This window comes from Cicer arietinum, chromosome 8 (assembly GCF_000331145.2).
Source record: "Cicer arietinum cultivar CDC Frontier isolate Library 1 chromosome 8, Cicar.CDCFrontier_v2.0, whole genome shotgun sequence".
Taxonomy (NCBI): Eukaryota; Viridiplantae; Streptophyta; class Magnoliopsida; order Fabales; family Fabaceae; genus Cicer; species Cicer arietinum.
Window position 1 is genome coordinate 21,630,884 of NC_021167.2, and position 17,415 is coordinate 21,648,298.

The 17,415-nt window shown below is 29.8% G+C and overlaps 3 protein-coding genes across 4 annotated transcripts in view; 2 read left to right on the top strand and 1 right to left on the bottom strand.

Moving 5' to 3' along the window:
- Positions 1 to 1,940: 1,940 nt before the first annotated feature.
- Positions 1,941 to 4,219, top strand: LOC101504998 (uncharacterized). The gene has a single exon (XM_004513634.4). The coding sequence runs from the start codon at positions 1,983 to 1,985 to the stop codon at positions 3,933 to 3,935; it is 1,953 nt and encodes a 650-aa protein (XP_004513691.1). The 5' UTR covers positions 1,941 to 1,982; the 3' UTR covers positions 3,936 to 4,219.
- Positions 4,220 to 7,882: 3,663 nt separating this feature from the next.
- Positions 7,883 to 14,004, top strand: LOC101505312 (hydroxymethylglutaryl-CoA synthase-like). Of its 2 annotated transcripts, XM_004513635.4 has the most exons (12): positions 7,883 to 8,100; positions 8,243 to 8,349; positions 9,163 to 9,295; positions 9,652 to 9,795; positions 10,564 to 10,722; positions 11,345 to 11,418; positions 11,493 to 11,568; positions 11,717 to 11,772; positions 12,062 to 12,149; positions 12,385 to 12,525; positions 12,646 to 12,795; positions 13,611 to 14,004. In XM_004513635.4, the coding sequence occupies exons 1-12, from the start codon at positions 8,026 to 8,028 to the stop codon at positions 13,785 to 13,787; spliced, it is 1,380 nt and encodes a 459-aa protein (XP_004513692.1). In that variant the 5' UTR covers positions 7,883 to 8,025; the 3' UTR covers positions 13,788 to 14,004. The 2 variants fall into 2 exon arrangements, with proteins under 2 accessions (XP_004513692.1, XP_073220290.1); XM_073364189.1 differs by lacking the exon at positions 13,611 to 14,004 and having other exon boundaries at positions 12,627 to 12,766.
- A 3,135-nt stretch (positions 14,005 to 17,139) lies between these two features.
- The window catches only part of LOC101505646 (uncharacterized), a 3,775-nt gene continuing 3,499 nt past the window's right edge, over positions 17,140 to 17,415 (bottom strand). Inside the window, exon 5 of the mRNA XM_073364614.1 lies at positions 17,140 to 17,413. Coding sequence (XP_073220715.1) covers positions 17,212 to 17,413 — 202 coding nt within the window. The 3' untranslated portion in view covers positions 17,140 to 17,211. The remainder of the gene's footprint in view (positions 17,414 to 17,415) is intronic.

Consider the following 17,415-nt stretch of genomic DNA (forward strand, 5'->3'; position numbering starts at 1 on the left):
TGGAATTATAGTGCACTTTTATTGTTTTGGACTCTACATAATACTATTTCTTTTAATAAAAGACAATTAATTTAATAAAAATTAATATATTTAACACATCAATTTTTATTAATAATGGAGAGACTATATACTATATAGTATGACCATAACTTATCTTACTTTCATACTCACACAAAATCCTCATCATTGTCTATATAATATTCATGGATTTTCTAGGAATGATCCACTTGTAATAAATTATAAGTCATAACTAGAAAAATTATACTTCTTCAAAGAACTAATAGAGGGGATCCACTAAAGTATAACTTACCAAAAAAACATATTTTTAAAATTTGATTTGAAAGGAAATTTTCAAAAGTATAATAGTTCACCACAATCAAACAAAGTTGGACAATTCAAGAATGATTGGCCAATGGCAAAATATTCTTAATTTTAATAGGTCAACCTTGCATACTATTGTAGACAAAGTCCACATTGTTCTATATGACATTTTTGGTGGATCTTACGAGGCCGTATTTAGCCAACTATAATCCAGACACAAAAATTATTTCTTTATTCTATACTTTTTTTCTTGTGATCTCTTTATTCTATAACTTAGATTGTTTATGATGTTTTGCATATAGATTAAGGAATCACTTAATTGATGTATATAACACCAAAATACTTCTATTCAAATCACTAAATGTGTTACAAACACTTACAAAATATTTCATAAAATGTCTTATAATAAGTTAGTGATGTTAATTATATTTAGAAGAAAAATATCAACTATGTTTTTTATTTCCATTTCTTTTTTTTTTTGGAATAATTGATTTTTATTTCCTAAAAACATTCAAAGTCATATAAAAAACTAAAATACTTAAACAATAAAAAAAATTTAATTATCAAAGTTTTGAAATGCAAATAGTAGCAATCTATATTTCTAAACTTTTATTAATACAAAATCCTTTTATGTTACATGTGACGTGATCTTTATGTGTCTTTTATTTATACCGACAACAAATCTTTGATTAGAGTCAGTTTTGTCTCTTAGGCTGATTATTAGATTTCTTTATATTGAACTTAATTCGTCGTTACAAAAATAAGGTGATGTGTGTCACTTTTTGTTGTTTTTGGGTCAAAAAATAACTTTTTTAAAATAAATTTCAACCACCGAAGACATTATTAAGTTGAATTGTAAATTAAATCGTTCTTTTTAAAATATTTTGCAGTACTACTTAAATTTGTGTAAGTAAACTAACAATCACAACATCCCTTAGATAAACCATGTTAGTTACAAACTATATCGATTTTCTACTACACTGTAAAAAATCGTTATAAGATTACACCTTCAATATGACTATTACGACAACTTAAAAGTATGGTACTAATATCACTCTAAATTTGACGAGACAATTTGTCGAAAAGAGACGTTAAAACAGAAGAGGGAGAAGAGAGAAAACTCGAAAATAGATAAATCGCACAGCTGAACCTTAATAGACGACTTTAAAAAAAAATGTGGAGAACGTATTAAAAATAACTTAATAATCTATGACACGTGTGCGTACAATGGTGGATCTGAGTGCTTTATCTCCTATTCATAAAAATAACTTACTCCTTAAAACACTCCCCAAAAATCCTACCTCCATGTAAAAACTAACATTATATAAAATGTCTCCTATATAGAATTTCCACAATTTTTTGAATTCACACAATCCTAACTATATCTCACAAAGTTCCAACACTTTTATAAACTATTTATAATTTTTCAATGAATGTGGAAGTTGAGATTTTCTTTCCAATATGCTGGTTGTAAACAAATAGATATTAAATTGCTTTCAATATGAGCTTTTTTTATTGCATGCCGGTTGGCAGAAAACAGCAAGAAATCTATTAGCTGGAGAGAAAAATAAAAAATAAAAATAATAATACATATAATTATATAAATATAAACAAGACTTATCTCAAAAGTATAGAAAAAGTAGAAAAAAAACCCAAAAAGAATGGAAACCATTTACCAAAATGATTCCTCACAAACATGTCCTCAATGTTGTTGCAAAGTCTCAATTTTCAACTCACCAAATTCACAAAACACAAAACCAAAACACAGAAACAGTTCTTCTGAGTGTAGACACACATTTGCATCAACAACAACATCATCAATCTTTCCAAACACACATTTCACAAACCATGAATCTCTTCCATCTCTTCATGAATCATTCATTGAATTCACAAAAGTTTATCCTCAATATTATGAGACTGAAAAAATTGACCATGTTAGAGAAAATGAATATTCTCATCTCTCATTTTCTAATCAAACTTGTCTTGATTATATTGGTATTGGTCTTTTTTCTTATTCTCAAATGCAACAACAACAACAACATAAACATATTCATGATGTTATTTATACATCAAAAACCAAACTTTCTTCAAAAACTTATCCTCAAACACAGCAATCTCTACCTCAATTTTCTGACATGCCCTTTTTCAGCATATCAAGCAAAAATGGAAATTTGAAGACTTTATTACTTCATGGTGGAAAAGATTCTGAATTCGAGTCTTCCATGCGAAAAAGAATCATGAGTTTCCTTAACATATCCGAAGCCGATTACTTCATGGTTTTCACAGCAAACAGAACATCAGCTTTCAAACTAGTGGCTGATTGTTACCAATTCACAACTAGTAGAAAGCTTTTAACTGTTTATGACCACGAAAGCCAAGCCGTGGAAGCGATGATTAGTTCGTCGGAGAAAAGAGGAGCTAAATCTATGTCAGCTGAGTTTTCATGGCCAAGGCTAAGAATTCAATCAACAAAGTTGAAGAAAATGATTGTGAGTAAAAGAAAAAAGAAGAAAAAAAAGGGTCTTTTTGTTTTGCCTATTCATTCAAGAATAACAGGTGCAAGATATCCTTATATTTGGATTAGCATAGCACAAGAAAATGGTTGGAATGTTTTAGTTGATGCTTGTGCATTAGCACCAAAAGATATGGATTGTTTTGGACTTTCTCTTTTTCAACCTGATTTTTTGATTTGTTCTTGTTATAAAGTTTTTGGTGATAACCCTTCTGGATTTGGTTGCCTTTTTGTCAAGAAATCTTCTGTTTCAACTTTGGAAACAACTTCTTCTGCAGGAATTGTTAACCTTGTTGAAGAAAAACAGATTCATCAACCATTAGAAGATTCTTTTGGTTATAAAGACAATGAATTTGAAGAAAAGAAATCAATACTTACCTTACATTTACATGAAAATGAACCATTTTATTTGTCATCTTTTTCAAAAAAATTTGAAGAAGGAGAACCATCTGAGTCAAAACAACAGCATCAAAGTAGTGAAATCGAGGAGGTGGAAAAGCCGGTTGAAATCGACGAAAAGGGTGTCAAAGAAACTGAAAAAAATTTGAGCTTTGATGTTGAATGTAGGTGTTTAGATCAAGTGGATTCATTAGGATTGATAATGATCAATGATAGAGCAAGGTATCTTATAAATTGGTTGGTTAATTCAATGTTGAAGCTTAAGCATCCTAACACAGAAGGGGTACCTCTAGTGAAGATTTATGGTCCAAAAGTTAAGTTTGATAGAGGACCTGCAATTGCATTCAATATATTTGATTGGAAAGGTGAAAAAGTTGAGGCTGTTCTTGTTCAAAAACTTGCTGATAGAAGCAACATTTCTATAAGTTATGGATTCTTGAATCATATATGGTTTTCTGATAAGTATGCAGATGAAAAGGGAAGAGTTTTAAAGGATAAAGTAGATGGAGGAGAGAAGAAAAAGAATAAGAAAGATAAAGAAAAAGTTGGAATAACTGTTGTTACTGCTGCATTAGGGTTTTTGGCTAATTTTGAAGATGTTTATAAGCTTTGGTGTTTTGTTGCTAGGTTTCTTGATGCTGATTTTGTGGAGAAGGAAAGGTGGAGATATACTGCTCTTAATCAGAAAACTGTTGAAGTTTAAATTCTTCCATTTTGTTTCATTCATTCTAATTTTAGATTCTGTCTTAGGTGAGTCTGTAGTATGGTTTTAAATTGCGGTCTGCAATTGCAATTTTGACTGCAATATAACAATTGTATAAGTCTTTATCATTGTAATTTCGGTCACATTGACTATATTTTATCGTGGTATAAATGTTCCAAGTTTAATTGCAATTGCGACTGAAGTTTAAAAACATAGTCTATAAAGTGTGAATTTGGCTGAAATTTCATATATATGAAAATTTGATTCTCCTAGGAAGGACCCTATTCATTCATTTGTTTAATGAGTTCAGAAACTATGTTGATTATTCAAGCATACTTACATTCCTTTTTACTTCTTTCCTTTTTACTTCTTTTTTCATAATGTGTTAACTATTAATGTTCCTACTATTAAAAACCTACTTCATATTATGATGCTATTAAAGATTCTAATTGGATACCCTTATCCAAAAGAATACTTAGACCTTGATTGCTTTCCAATCTTAGAAAAGAGCCATTGGATATAAATGGGTTGTTAAAATTAAGTTTCATGCTAATGGCTCTATTGATAGATACAAGACTACCAAGGCCTCTTATGCTACTACCAATTCTATTGGTTTTTCTACTCCTACCATCACTACTTCATCTGCTGCTCTGATTTCAGAAAAGGTGCAATAGATTGTTCTCTCTTCTCTTTCAATCTTGGCCATTCTAGGTAAGTCTGTTAGTGCTTCTACACCATGGTTTGTGGACTGAGGGGATTTTAATCATATGATTGAGTCATCTCAATACTTACAAAATGTACATGTTTACAAGGGCACTCAACATTTAAGAGTTAGATAAGTTTTTAGTTTTTATAAAATCTTACTATTTATTTTAGTCTTTATAAAAATTTTCATCAATTTTTAATCTTTTAAAAATTTTCGTTTTTGTTTTTTATCTTTAATTTTAAACAAACAGTTGTGTATCTTTTGAAATTTTTAATGATTTTTTACTGTAATATTTAGAATATATTTAAGAATTTATGTAAAAAAATTTAGAATCTTTAAGTACTACAACAAAAAATTATTAAAAAATTCAAAAAATAGTTGATATAAAATAAGAGAATAAAAATGAAAATAAATTTTTTTTAAGAGACTAAAAGTTAATAAAATATTTCATAAGGACTAAAAATAAAATAGTAAAATTTTATAGAAATTAAAAACTTCTTTAATCCTAACATTCAAATATCCAATGGTAACGTGCTGCTTATTTCTACAATAAGTGCTATCAATCATTTCCATGACAATGTATTTGTGTCACACGTGCTTGCTTCTAATTTAATTTCCGTTGGCAAATTGGATGATAATAATTGTGAAGTTAATTTTTCTCACAATGATTGTTTTGTGAATAATCAAGTGTCGGGAAAAGTGGTCGTGAAGAAGTCTAAAGTGAGCATATTATTTCTGCTCCAATTCCATTCTTCTAGTTTTTTTTTGCTTGTACTGATTTGCATAAATTGAATTATTCAAACTTTGTTGTTTTGTCTCACTTAATAAAATATGGTTTGTTGGAAAAAAAGAATCTCACTGCTTGTGCATCATTTAATTGGTCTATGTGAAAACTTGCCAAAACCAAAACTTTTCTTTTTCCTCACCATGCTCGTTGTGCTAAAAAAATGTTTTGAAATTATTCACATTGATGTTTGAGGTGTGCCTCTTTTTTATTTTATGCCAAATATAAATACTTTGTGACGTCTATTGATGATTTTAGTCATGTTATTGGGTTTACTTTCTTCATTCTAAAGGTGAAGTTTTTGCAATGTTTAAGAATATTTTCGTTTATGTTGAAAGCCAATTTCGCACCAATATTTTAGATCTTGCGCACTGTGGGGAGTATATTTCTAATGCTTTATTAGGAATATTTACAACAAAAAAAGTATCATGTTTCAACGAGAATATTAGGTAATAAAGAGGAGTATGGTGTGGAGTATCATGAGTCGTTTTCATCTGTCGCAAAAACGAGAAGTATTTAGACCATTCTGACTATTGTTGCTTCTCAATGATGATCACTTACTCAAAATACATGTGAAAAGACTTGGCGGAAGATATTTGTATGGCCCTCCTCCAGAGCTACCTTCCACATCTAATGGAGTGTGCAAGCTAAAGTGTTCCCTATATGGCTTGGGACAAGCTCCATAAGTATGGTTTGAAAAGTTCCAAACTACGATTTTAGGCTTTTCTTTTACATAGAGTCAATTTGAATCATCGCACGCCCATTAGTCTTGTTCTTCTACTTTTATATTTTGATGATATGACTATTACTGATTCTAATCATATTGTGATTCAACATATTAAACTACAAGTTCATGCTTCTTTGCTTATGAAAGATATTGACGATCTTCACTAATTTTTAGGCCTCGAGGTTTGTTTTGATTCCATGGAATTTTTCTCCATCAACATAAGTATACTGAAGAATTAATTTCTTTGAAAGGTCTTAAGTTAGCAACTCTAGTGGATACTCCTCTTGAGGTTAATGTTAGATATCGATGTGATGAGGCGATCTATTGTATGATCCTTTTTTACATTGGCAATTGGTGGGTAGTATTAATTATCTAACCATTATTCACCTGGACATTTCCTTTGCAATCCAACAAGTAAGTCAATTTATGTCGCATCATTCGCTATTTGAAAGGCACACCTTTCTGTGGCCTTTTTTTTCTTCTACCGAGAAACATATTAGTTTGGTTGGTTATAGTGATGAGGATTGAACTGGTTGTCTTGATACACAAATATACATTATTGGTTGGTGTATGTTTCTTGGTCATGCATTGATCTCTTAGAAGATAAAAAAAAGTCTTGTGCCACTAAGTCTTCAACAGAGAATTTGAGTGTCGAGTTATGTCTACAACATGTTTTGAAATTATTTGGCTTCGTAGACTTTTAGCTAAGCTCAGTTTTCTTCAACATACAACCACACCGCTCTTTGCTGACAATATTAGTTCCATTCAAATTGCTACTAATCTAGTTTTTCATGAACTCACAAGCATATTGACGTAGATTGTCATTCTATTTGGAAGGCATTGGACAATCATGTTATACCTATTTGAAAGACACGTCTTTCTGTGGCCTATTTTTTTTTCTACCGGGAAACATATTAGTTTGGTTGGTTATAGTGATGCGGATTGAGCTGGTTGTCTTGATACACAAATATAAATTATTGGTTGGTGCATGTTTCTTGGTCCTGCATTGATTTCTTGGAAGATAAAAAAAAAAAGTCTTGTGCCACTAAGTCTTCAATAGAGAATTTGAGCGTCGAGTTATGTCTACAACATGTTTTGAAATTATTTGGCTTCGTAGACTTTTAGCTAAGCTCGGTTTTCCTCAACATATAACCACACCGCTTTTTGCTGACAATATCAGTTTCATTCAAATTGCTACTAATCTAATCTTTCACAAACTCATGAAACATATTGACGTGGATTGTCATTCTATTTAGAAGACTTTGGACAATCATGTTATACCCCTTTCTCATGTCACATAATAACTTCAACGAGGATATCTTAACTAAGGTTGTACCTCGATATTAGTTTCACATAATTAATTGATGCTTTATGACTAGCCACATCAATTTTAATGGAAGGTGTAAATAAAAAAAATATAAGATATATCCCGTATAAATCAAAATCCCACTTAGAGGATTAATTCTTTTCCTTTTTATATGACTATTATTAATTAATTATTTTAGTCGTTTTTCTTATTTAATTTATATCACACTTGACATAATTAATAACTACAATCAATTTTTTAACCTTGACTTTTAAAATAAAAAAATATATTAAACTTAGCCATTAATTCCTATTTTATTACTACTAGTACTAGTAATCTATTGTTGTTTGTCACAACAAACAAAACAAAACTCCTTACGTCCAATTCAAACAACACCCTTCAAAATTTCCACAGAAAAAGGGGTTAGTTGGAAGGAAACATAGTTGCTTCCAAATCAACCACACAACAACACTAAGAAGCCAAGATGCTATGTCTTAGATTCATTTCTTGAAGTAAAAAAAATAAAACATCTTTTTAGATAACAAAAAACACCCAAAACAAAAAAACATGGCTTCTTCACATCCCAACAATGTTGGAATTCTTGCTATGGACATCTATTTCCCTCCCACTTGTGTTCAACAGGTATGTTATTTTTAGATCACAAACAAAAAAGTGTTTTTTCTTTTTAATGGGATTGTTGAAGTTTTGATTTTTATGTTTGTTTTATCTTAAAATTTTTGTTTTCATTGTGTTTTTGTTTTTTCATTTTTGTGGGATTGTGTAGGAAGCTTTGGAGGCTCATGATGGTGTGGGCAAAGGGAAATATACAATTGGGCTTGGACAAGATTGCATGACATTTTGTACTGAGGTTGAAGATGTTATTTCAATGAGGTTACTTTACTTTCAATTTTGCATAACCATTTCATTATTATGAATGTTTTTCATTTTTTTAATCAAAGATTTTTTTTAACCCTCCGGGTCATAAGGAAAAAGGTCATAGTAATATGGAGTTCAGCCAGGATTGGAACTCTTGAGTTTTAATCTATGAAACACAAATACTGACACAGACACTAGATACAATACTGATATGTCGACACGGGTATAATTTGAGAAAATGAATTAATTGCATGTGATCAACGTGTCAGTGTCGTGTTGGTATCAGATATGACACGTGTCTGACATCAGGCCACATCTTTGATCATAGGATTCGGTGCTACACTTTTAATTAATGATTTGATTAAAACATTAATGGGTTTTGCCAAAAAATATGAAGAAAAACAAAATCTATGGTAATTCTAATATTTATGTTAAGGGGCCAAAATTCATGCTTGTGTAGCTGGTGATTGAAGATAGCTTTTGTTGTGAATTTGTTTGATGCAGCTGTAATGATTTTCTTGCAGTTATTCTGATCAATTTTTATTTTTGTTATGACACGTGTCTGACATCAGGCCACATCTTTGATCATAGGATTCGGTGCTACACTTTTAATTAATGATTTGATTAAAACATTAATGGGTTTTGCCAAAAAATATGAAGAAAAACAAAATCTATGGTAATTCTAATATTTATGTTAAGGGGCCAAAATTCATGCTTGTGTAGCTGGTGATTGAAGATAGCTTTTGTTGTGAATTTGTTTGATGCAGCTGTAATGATTTTCTTGCAGTTATTCTGATCAATTTTTATTTTTGTTTTTAAACTTTTCAGCATGACTGTTGTTAGTTCACTTCTTGAAAAATATAATGTTGATCCAAAGAAAATCGGTCGCTTGGAAGTAGGAAGTGAAACTGTCATTGACAAAAGCAAATCCATTAAAACCTTCCTGATGCAAGTTTTCGAGGTATTTCATTCTCAGTTTTTGTTGTGACTCTTGCTCTTTAAGATTATTAGATTCTAGAGTGCTATATTTTCTTTACCGTTAGAGTTGGTGTTTAATAGTCTCACAAGTGCTTATGATGCCAGTATATAAGCTCAAATTAGCCAATCCAAACAGACTAATAATTCAATCTTGTGTCCTTGCATATTTGAGGGAGAAGGAACATGTAGGATTTTTAATTTGTCATCCAATTAATTGTTTTCTAAACTTATTATGGATGCATGAGTTAACTCTGGTAGGAACTAAAGTATAGAAATTTATCATGTTCTTATGGGATGTCTCATCTTATATTAACTAATAATGTACGTTGTAATAATCAGGATAGTGGTAATAGTGATATTGAAGGCGTTGATTCAACAAACGCTTGCTATGGTGGAACGGCAGCTTTGTTCAATTGTGTGAATTGGGTAGAGAGTAGCTCATGGGATGGACGCTATGGACTCGTCGTATGTACAGACAGTGCGGTATGTGCTCCTAGCAAACGGAAAATCTTTCTCGACCTCCTTTCTTTTGCTGCTGTTTTTGAGATTTACAACATCATTATGTATAAGGAAATTGATTGTGAAATTCTTATCTTATAATCCATGTTATATTTTTACGATTATCTTATAAGGAAATTTATGCTTGTTTTGGCGCATTTGACCAACTATAGCACTAAAGTTTTTCATGCAACCGCTAGCTTATAGCCTAAAAGCTTGTAGATCAAAGTAGAGCTATTTGGTAACCGTCTTCTCTCACTAACTTTTGACGTTTTTTGAGATGCTACTTCAAGTAGCACCAATAACTTATAGCATATCGTATTGTCTCTAATTTTCACACTCATTATCTTAATAACAATAATTTTAAAATTCATTACATATCATTTTATGTTTGAGTTAGTTTAATCGATTATTTACTAAACACTTCATACTCAATCTGCTAGCTTGTCTGATATCAGCTAGCTTATCTCACATCCGCTACTTTTTACCAAACATATCCCCTAAGTCTTAGGTTGTGTTGCTCATAAATTCATCATGGCACATCTGCAATACTTTTATTTCTAGTTTTTGCTGTAGAAGTTCCGGATATCAGTATCACACAAAAAGAATTTAGGAAGATTTATTAATTGAATACAAGAAGGATCTAATGCTATCTTTTTTTTTCTGTTCCTTTCTCTTCAAATGATAAACCAACAAATTGCCAATGTATATAGAGCGTTTAACATTTTCTAAACTTTGACATTCGTGTTTCAGGTATACGCCGAAGGACCTGCTCGTCCTACAGGAGGAGCGGCTGCAATTGCCATGCTTATAGGGCCAGACGCTCCTGTGGCTTTCGAAAGCAAACTTAGAGGAAGTCACATGTCTCATGCCTATGATTTTTACAAGCCAAATCTTGCAAGTGAATACCCAGTAATGCTTTGCCGTCTTCTCTCTATTAATCATACATATATTATAAATGTATTATCTCTATAGCACTGTCACTTCTTATCAAAGGCATGTCCTAGTGTCCGACACCGACACATTTAATTCATATTTTCAAATTATTACCATTGTGTCGATGTGTCAGTGTCGTGTCAGGTGTCTATGTCAGTATATGTTCTTCATAGTGTATTATGCAGTGATCTTAGTTTTATGAATGAACTACTTACGTTATTACATTAAAACCAAATTCACAGTATCTCGGTGAAGATATTTCCAAATTTCGTTGTAATTGAAAAAGGATGTTCTAGCAAGACTCTTTTAAATGTTTTATTATCAAATGCATATATGCAACCATCGATCCTTTATACCGATTTTTATTGGTATTCTATATCTTACATTGATCTGAAAATTTTCACTTAAATTGAATTTTGTTTGAGTACTATATTTAAACACATTAAGATTTTAATCTTTGGTTTACACCGACCATTAGTAATAAAACATAGACATAGACACAAATCTTGGAAATGTCATTTATGTATTAGAGTCGTGTCATTGAATGTGTCGGAGCCGAAAAAGGCATGCTTTATACCTTTTACCTTTTCTATTGTAGGTTGTTGATGGAAAACTCTCACAGACCTGTTATCTTATGGCACTTGATTCCTGCTATCGGGTGTTTTGCGAGAAGTAAGCATAAACACGACTAAAAAGAGTCTTTTTTGAATTTTTATCGATTTAATATTCTGTTCTTGCATATACAGATTTAAAAAATTGGAGAGGAGGGATTTTTCAATTTCAGATTCTGATTATTTTGTTTTTCATTCTCCATATAACAAGGTAATGCTAATCATAGGATTTATTTTTGTAGTCATGATATAATCATTTTCTCCATATTTTGATTTTCGTATTAAAAAAAAAAGCACTGATGTATCGTAACGCATCTTAAAATGTCTATTTTCATGACTGCTTTCTCGACGCATTGCAGCTTGTGCAGAAAAGTTTTGGTCGGCTATACTTCAACGACTTCATGAGGAATCCAAGGTTTGTGGATATTCTGCTTTATGTTTTACAATTGTACCCTCTACTTAATATTATGTTATCACTTTCAAGTCATTATCCTTCACTGTGTTTATGAAAATTATAGTAATGGTGAATACATCAATCTAGATAATGTTTTTCTAAACAAAAGATAGAAACAATGTTTGATAACGTTAATTTGGTAAAATTGTTTTTCTCTTTGGTTTATACCTTCTCCTTAATTTGGGTAAATTGTTATTTAAATTAATTTCTTCATATCCTATTTTGTTCTCTGCATGTTATACTCTACCAGTTTTGTTGATGAAGTTTCTAGACCAACTCTTGCACCTTATGCATCCTTCTCCGACGAAGAGAGCTATCAAAGTCGTGATCTTGAAAAGGTAGCTAATCTTGTGAGTTTGAATCATGTTGGTAGTCTAGAGTCTATGTAGTACTGACACACAGACACGACATAGACACATATGATTACATTCAATTACTTCCATTTTCTTAATTTATTACTAATGTCTAAGTATTGGTGTCTGTGTCGTATCTGGTGTTTGTGTCAGTGCTTCATTGACCATAATGGCTACTAGAAATGGAACTTAGATTATTGTGGTCATTGTGATTCTATAGGCAAACCAGCTAGCCGCGAGAGATACATATGATGCGAAAGTACAGCCGAGCACATTAATCCCAAAGCAAATTGGCAACATGTACACTGCATCACTTTATGCCGCATTTGCATCCCTCCTTCACAATAAGCACGACTCTCTGGTAATGTTTTTCGCAAATGTATTCTTTGTTTATTTTACTTTGTTTATCGCTATGATTGCGCATTTCATTTGAACATTTACTGATTCTAAATTTCTCACCAGGATGGATTTTAATGTGCAGGTAGGCAAAAGGGTAGTAATGTTCTCATATGGAAGTGGTTTAACAGCTACGATGTTCTCGTTCCGAATTCGAGAAAGTCAACATCCGTTTACTTTGTCAAACATTGTGTCGGTGATGAATGTATCCGACAAGTTGAAGCAGAGAGTTGAGGTATGCATTTTTTACCACTTTAGTATTATGTCCTTGCCGTCTATGAAACTAGGCATATGTTTTGACGTCTTACGTACGTGCATGGTTATTAGTATTTTACGATACATGCGAGCCCTTTCTCGACTTGAAACAAAATTGAACTCAATCAATACAAATTATTGTGCATATCTATTTTGGACATATTTGATTTATGACTTCTCTTCTTCATATGATATACTACTTCCAGTCACATATATAAGAAAAAGTTTTAGAGTTTTTTTGGTCATAATTATAAGAAATAAACACAAATTTTAAGTATCTATTAATTTCTAAAATTACTTTAGTATTCATTCCATTTTTACTTGACATGCATTTATCCCTCGAATGCGTGGCTGCGAAAAATATGTAGCGTCAAAGTTAATTTTGGAATGAACTTTCAAAATTAAAACATTAAATGAATCTCCTTGGTCTTGACAATTTTTGTTTCTTCTCCTTATATATGAAACCAGAGGAAGTATCACCTAATGATTTTTGCATATGTCACTTGTTTTTAATAAAAAATATCATATTTTATTGACCGAGTATCTTACAATTCGTAAAATAGTTCTTCATACTCACGATTTGAATTTCGATTCGATAAACATAATGGTATACCAAGACATGATGTATCATTGTTAAAGATTTGGTTTATGATTTAATAGGGCTATGTTTGGTGAGTCACTGAGATTCTGACAAATCCATTGTGATATTAATCATGCACTAAATAGATAAATAGATGCATGAACAATCACCCCTCTCCCAATATCATCTTTAACAAAATCTACTTTTGTTTGCAGTTTCCTCCCGAAAAATTTGTCGAAAACACGAAAATCATGGAGCACCATTACGGAGCAAAGGACTTTGTGACCGGCGAAGATTGCAAATACTTACTTCCGGGCACCTTCTATCTCACCAAAGTTGACTCCTTGTATAGGAGATTTTACTCCAAGAAGGATGCTGCGGCGCAAACGTGACGGTTTGATAAAAGATGATGGTTGATATCTTCAAATTTGAAAAGTATTTTTTTGTTGTGGTCCACCTTCTCCTGTATTTGATGCCTTACGGTTATTTATTCAACTTAATGTTTATAAGCTTTTGTTTATGTCAAGTATGTGTAAGAAATTTCACTTTGATTAGAAAAGTGAACGCTGGATAATAATATATAAGTGATAGAATCTATATATTTGAGGATGACAATGTGTATCTATGAGTATTTAGTGGATTTTTAAGTATTTACGGGTATTAACGGATATTTACAGGTATTATCTTTTAAATAAAAAAACTAGTTATGCACAAAATTTATCTAATACTTTGCAATTAAATAGAATATTTCTTCCTATTTTGTCAACAAAAATAAAGTAATAATATATAAAGATATTCACAAAATTAGCAAATAATCAAAATGTATCACAATTTCATCCTAAAAAGTATTGATACAAATACAAACAAAATAATTAAACCTTGTTTTTTTGTCAACTAAAATTCAATAAAAAAAAAAAAAAAAACAAACTGGGTCACAAGATCAGAAACACCCCAGTAGCCCATAACCAAAACACAAACATCCCTGTTACACACTCTTTTAAGGGTTCTGAGATTGTTGGATCGTGGTATGGGCCGATAGGAACAATTGGGCTAAGTAGGGTGTTAATAATCACTCGACTTTTTGCTACTAAAATACACCCCCTCCGTCTTTTGTGGTTAACAATCACTAAAACTTTATAAATAATCAAATATATTTTTTGAAAGTATAATTTAATATTTTCACCGTTTTTAAAGTTGAAACGATCTAATTAGTGTCAGTTTTTTTAATTAATATAGATTAAATTACTATCTTAATTAATATTTCAAATAACTCTTTAAATATTAGTTTATTGTAAAATGTTTATAAAAAATTTCACTATAGCGCACTCTTTTTTTGAAAGTTTATTTTCAGATGCTGCAAAATTAGTTTAATTAAAGGATTATTAGTAGAAGAGTAGTCCTTTTTTCTGAAAAACTAACTTGAAAGGCTTCATATTGTTCTCTTTTAATATAAAATACATATCCTAAGAAATGATTACATATACTAATTTTCAAGACAAAATACGTAAGACTTGTGAAAAAGGACAAAATAAGTTAGAACTAAAAAATTATTATTATTGTACTCATTTACTGTTATTAACCAACCATGTACTTGATTTCAGAAAATAAATCAACTGTTATTTTGCATCTGAAATTTGTAGTGACCAAAGACACAATAGATTGATTATTTTGTGAAAACAATTTTTGTTTTTATTTTTAAAATTTATATTAATTTTATTTGTTAATAATGAAATAAAAAAATTTTTGAAATGAACAATTGTCTTTTTTTTAAAAAAATAATAAAAATCTCAAACAATTATCTTTATTATTTTTTAAAATATACTTTCATTAACTATCATTTCATCATTTTCTGTGGCACATTTTTTTACACAAGTAATATTTTGTTAATAATAAATGACACTATTACAAAGATAAAAACAAAAAACAAAATGATTAAACCAAGCCAAGAGCTACATCCTATAATAGTTGAACTATATAAAGTTTTTTACAAATCGTGAAAAGATAAACAAATCAATAATTTTAGATTGAAATTCCATTGTTTTTATATCTATCATCGAGCATTTTGTCAACTTCAAATCAATTAAATGTGGTATCTTATATGTCAAAATTAACTATAAGTTTGAATGTGGTATCTTATATGTCAAAATTAACTATAAGTTTGGTGATCCTTTGATAAGTGAAGATAATGTTAATAATAGAGACAACTATTTTTGATTCTAAGAACACACACTAAGATATGAAAAAACAAAAGTTACACTAAAATAACAAATTACACAATATCATACTCTAATGAAATCATGGGTAAAACATAAAATAAAGCAAAATATCTGTAAATAAAAAAAAAAGAATAAAATAACTTAAAAATATACTTTCGAACAAAAAAAATAACTCTAAATCACCTTTCTACTAAATGGAAAAAAAAAAATAGACTAAGTCTAGGTTTGTAGCAACGGTTTGAGAAGGATAAATACATTTTGAACAATTTCATCAAAATAAATAAATATTTTAAAAATTAAAAATAAGAAATATTTTTATAAACTAAGTAATTTAATTAACTTTAACAATAATAATAATTCTTAAGTATAATTTAGTTGATAACCGCATAAATGTTTGTGTATAAAAATTCAAATTTAAAATTAAAAGTTCTAAACTTTTTCACACTTAAAATATTCTATAAAGATGCGAGTCTAGTAATTAGTATTTGAATTTATTTTAATAATATATTAATAGATGATGAAGTTCTGATGTTGAATTGAATAATGAGAGAAAGAGGTAAGGAGTAAAGTAGAGAGTGGATTCCTCTGCAGAATATTGTCTTCTAATAACCAACCAATGTGCAGTCTTGGCGAGGGGGTCAAATTCTTCATGTGTTGAATGACCCTATAATCAAAGGGGTTCAAACTCCTTGTATTGTGGGGCCCACACAACCTGATCAGGTGACATGACATGACACGCCATCCATATACAATAGGAGGTTATTTATTCTCCTTGCAAAATGAAAAATGATATGGAGACCTAAATCAAATTTTTCATATGAACTCTTTTAAAATATATAAAAGTGTTTTAATTTAATAAATGTTTAATGAATTTTAAGATCTTTTATATTAAGAATTGTCTTTTTATCTTAAAAGTTTTTATAATGCAAAAATTAAAAATAATAATATTCTAACAAAATTTCAAATTTATTTTTATATTTTAGAATATAAAATTATTTACTGTAAAAAATGTAAAATTAGTTATTGAAGTAATATAATCAATTTTATATAATACTTTTATTTCAATTGATAATATAATTAATTGATTTAGTATTTGTTGGAAATTATAAATTTAAGATAAAATTTTATTAATTTTTGTTCTAAAATAATAGAATGAAATCTTTTTATTAAATAAAAAATAATGTTAGAGGTTTATTTATTAAGTAAAAAAGTTAATTTTTTTGGAAGTCTATAACAATTACTTTAGTAGTTATACTGTTGGGTCAGTCCTAAATATGAAAAAAGTATTTACAAAGTTGATATATATCGAATTTTAGATAAAATAAATCAAAAGCTTTTTGTTTATATCTTATTTTTTTTTAAAAGTACAATGTAGTTCACATGTATGAAATTCCAAAATCACATGTTAAATTAAAATTAAAGATTCAGTTCAGTGTTTAAGAATTGTAAGGATCCCGCACATTATTTAGATTGATTGGGAGGTTGATAGAATTATAATATTCCACTGTAATTTTAACAAATACTATAATTTATAATAAAATGATTTTAATTTCATCAAAACTAAATTGTATACAAGAGATTTCATAAATCAAAATGATAATTAATTCCTACCAATAACCATAATTGTTTCATGCATCAACATGTCTAATATGTTCCCTTCAATTTCTTCCACCAACCCTTCTCCTTCTTCTTCACCTTCAACTTTAATCAATTTCTCCATGTCTTCTGCTTCAATCAAATTATCAATGTCATCCAAAACTTCACACTTAGCACATGGAAACTCACCAATTCTTTTCCACACTCT

What these genes read in the sequence shown, in the direction of transcription:
- LOC101504998 (XM_004513634.4), top strand. Translation starts at nt 1,983, where the DNA reads ATGGAAACCATTTACCAAAATGATTCCTCACAAACATGTCCTCAATGT.
- LOC101505312 (XM_004513635.4), top strand. Translation starts at nt 8,026, where the DNA reads ATGGCTTCTTCACATCCCAACAATGTTGGAATTCTTGCTATGGACATC. An exon ending in CTCCCACTTGTGTTCAACAG is followed by an intron (nt 8,101 to 8,242) that starts GTATGTTATTTT and finishes GGGATTGTGTAG; the next exon opens with GAAGCTTTGGAGGCTCATGA. An exon ending in TCGTATGTACAGACAGTGCG is followed by an intron (nt 9,796 to 10,563) that starts GTATGTGCTCCT and finishes TTCGTGTTTCAG; the next exon opens with GTATACGCCGAAGGACCTGC.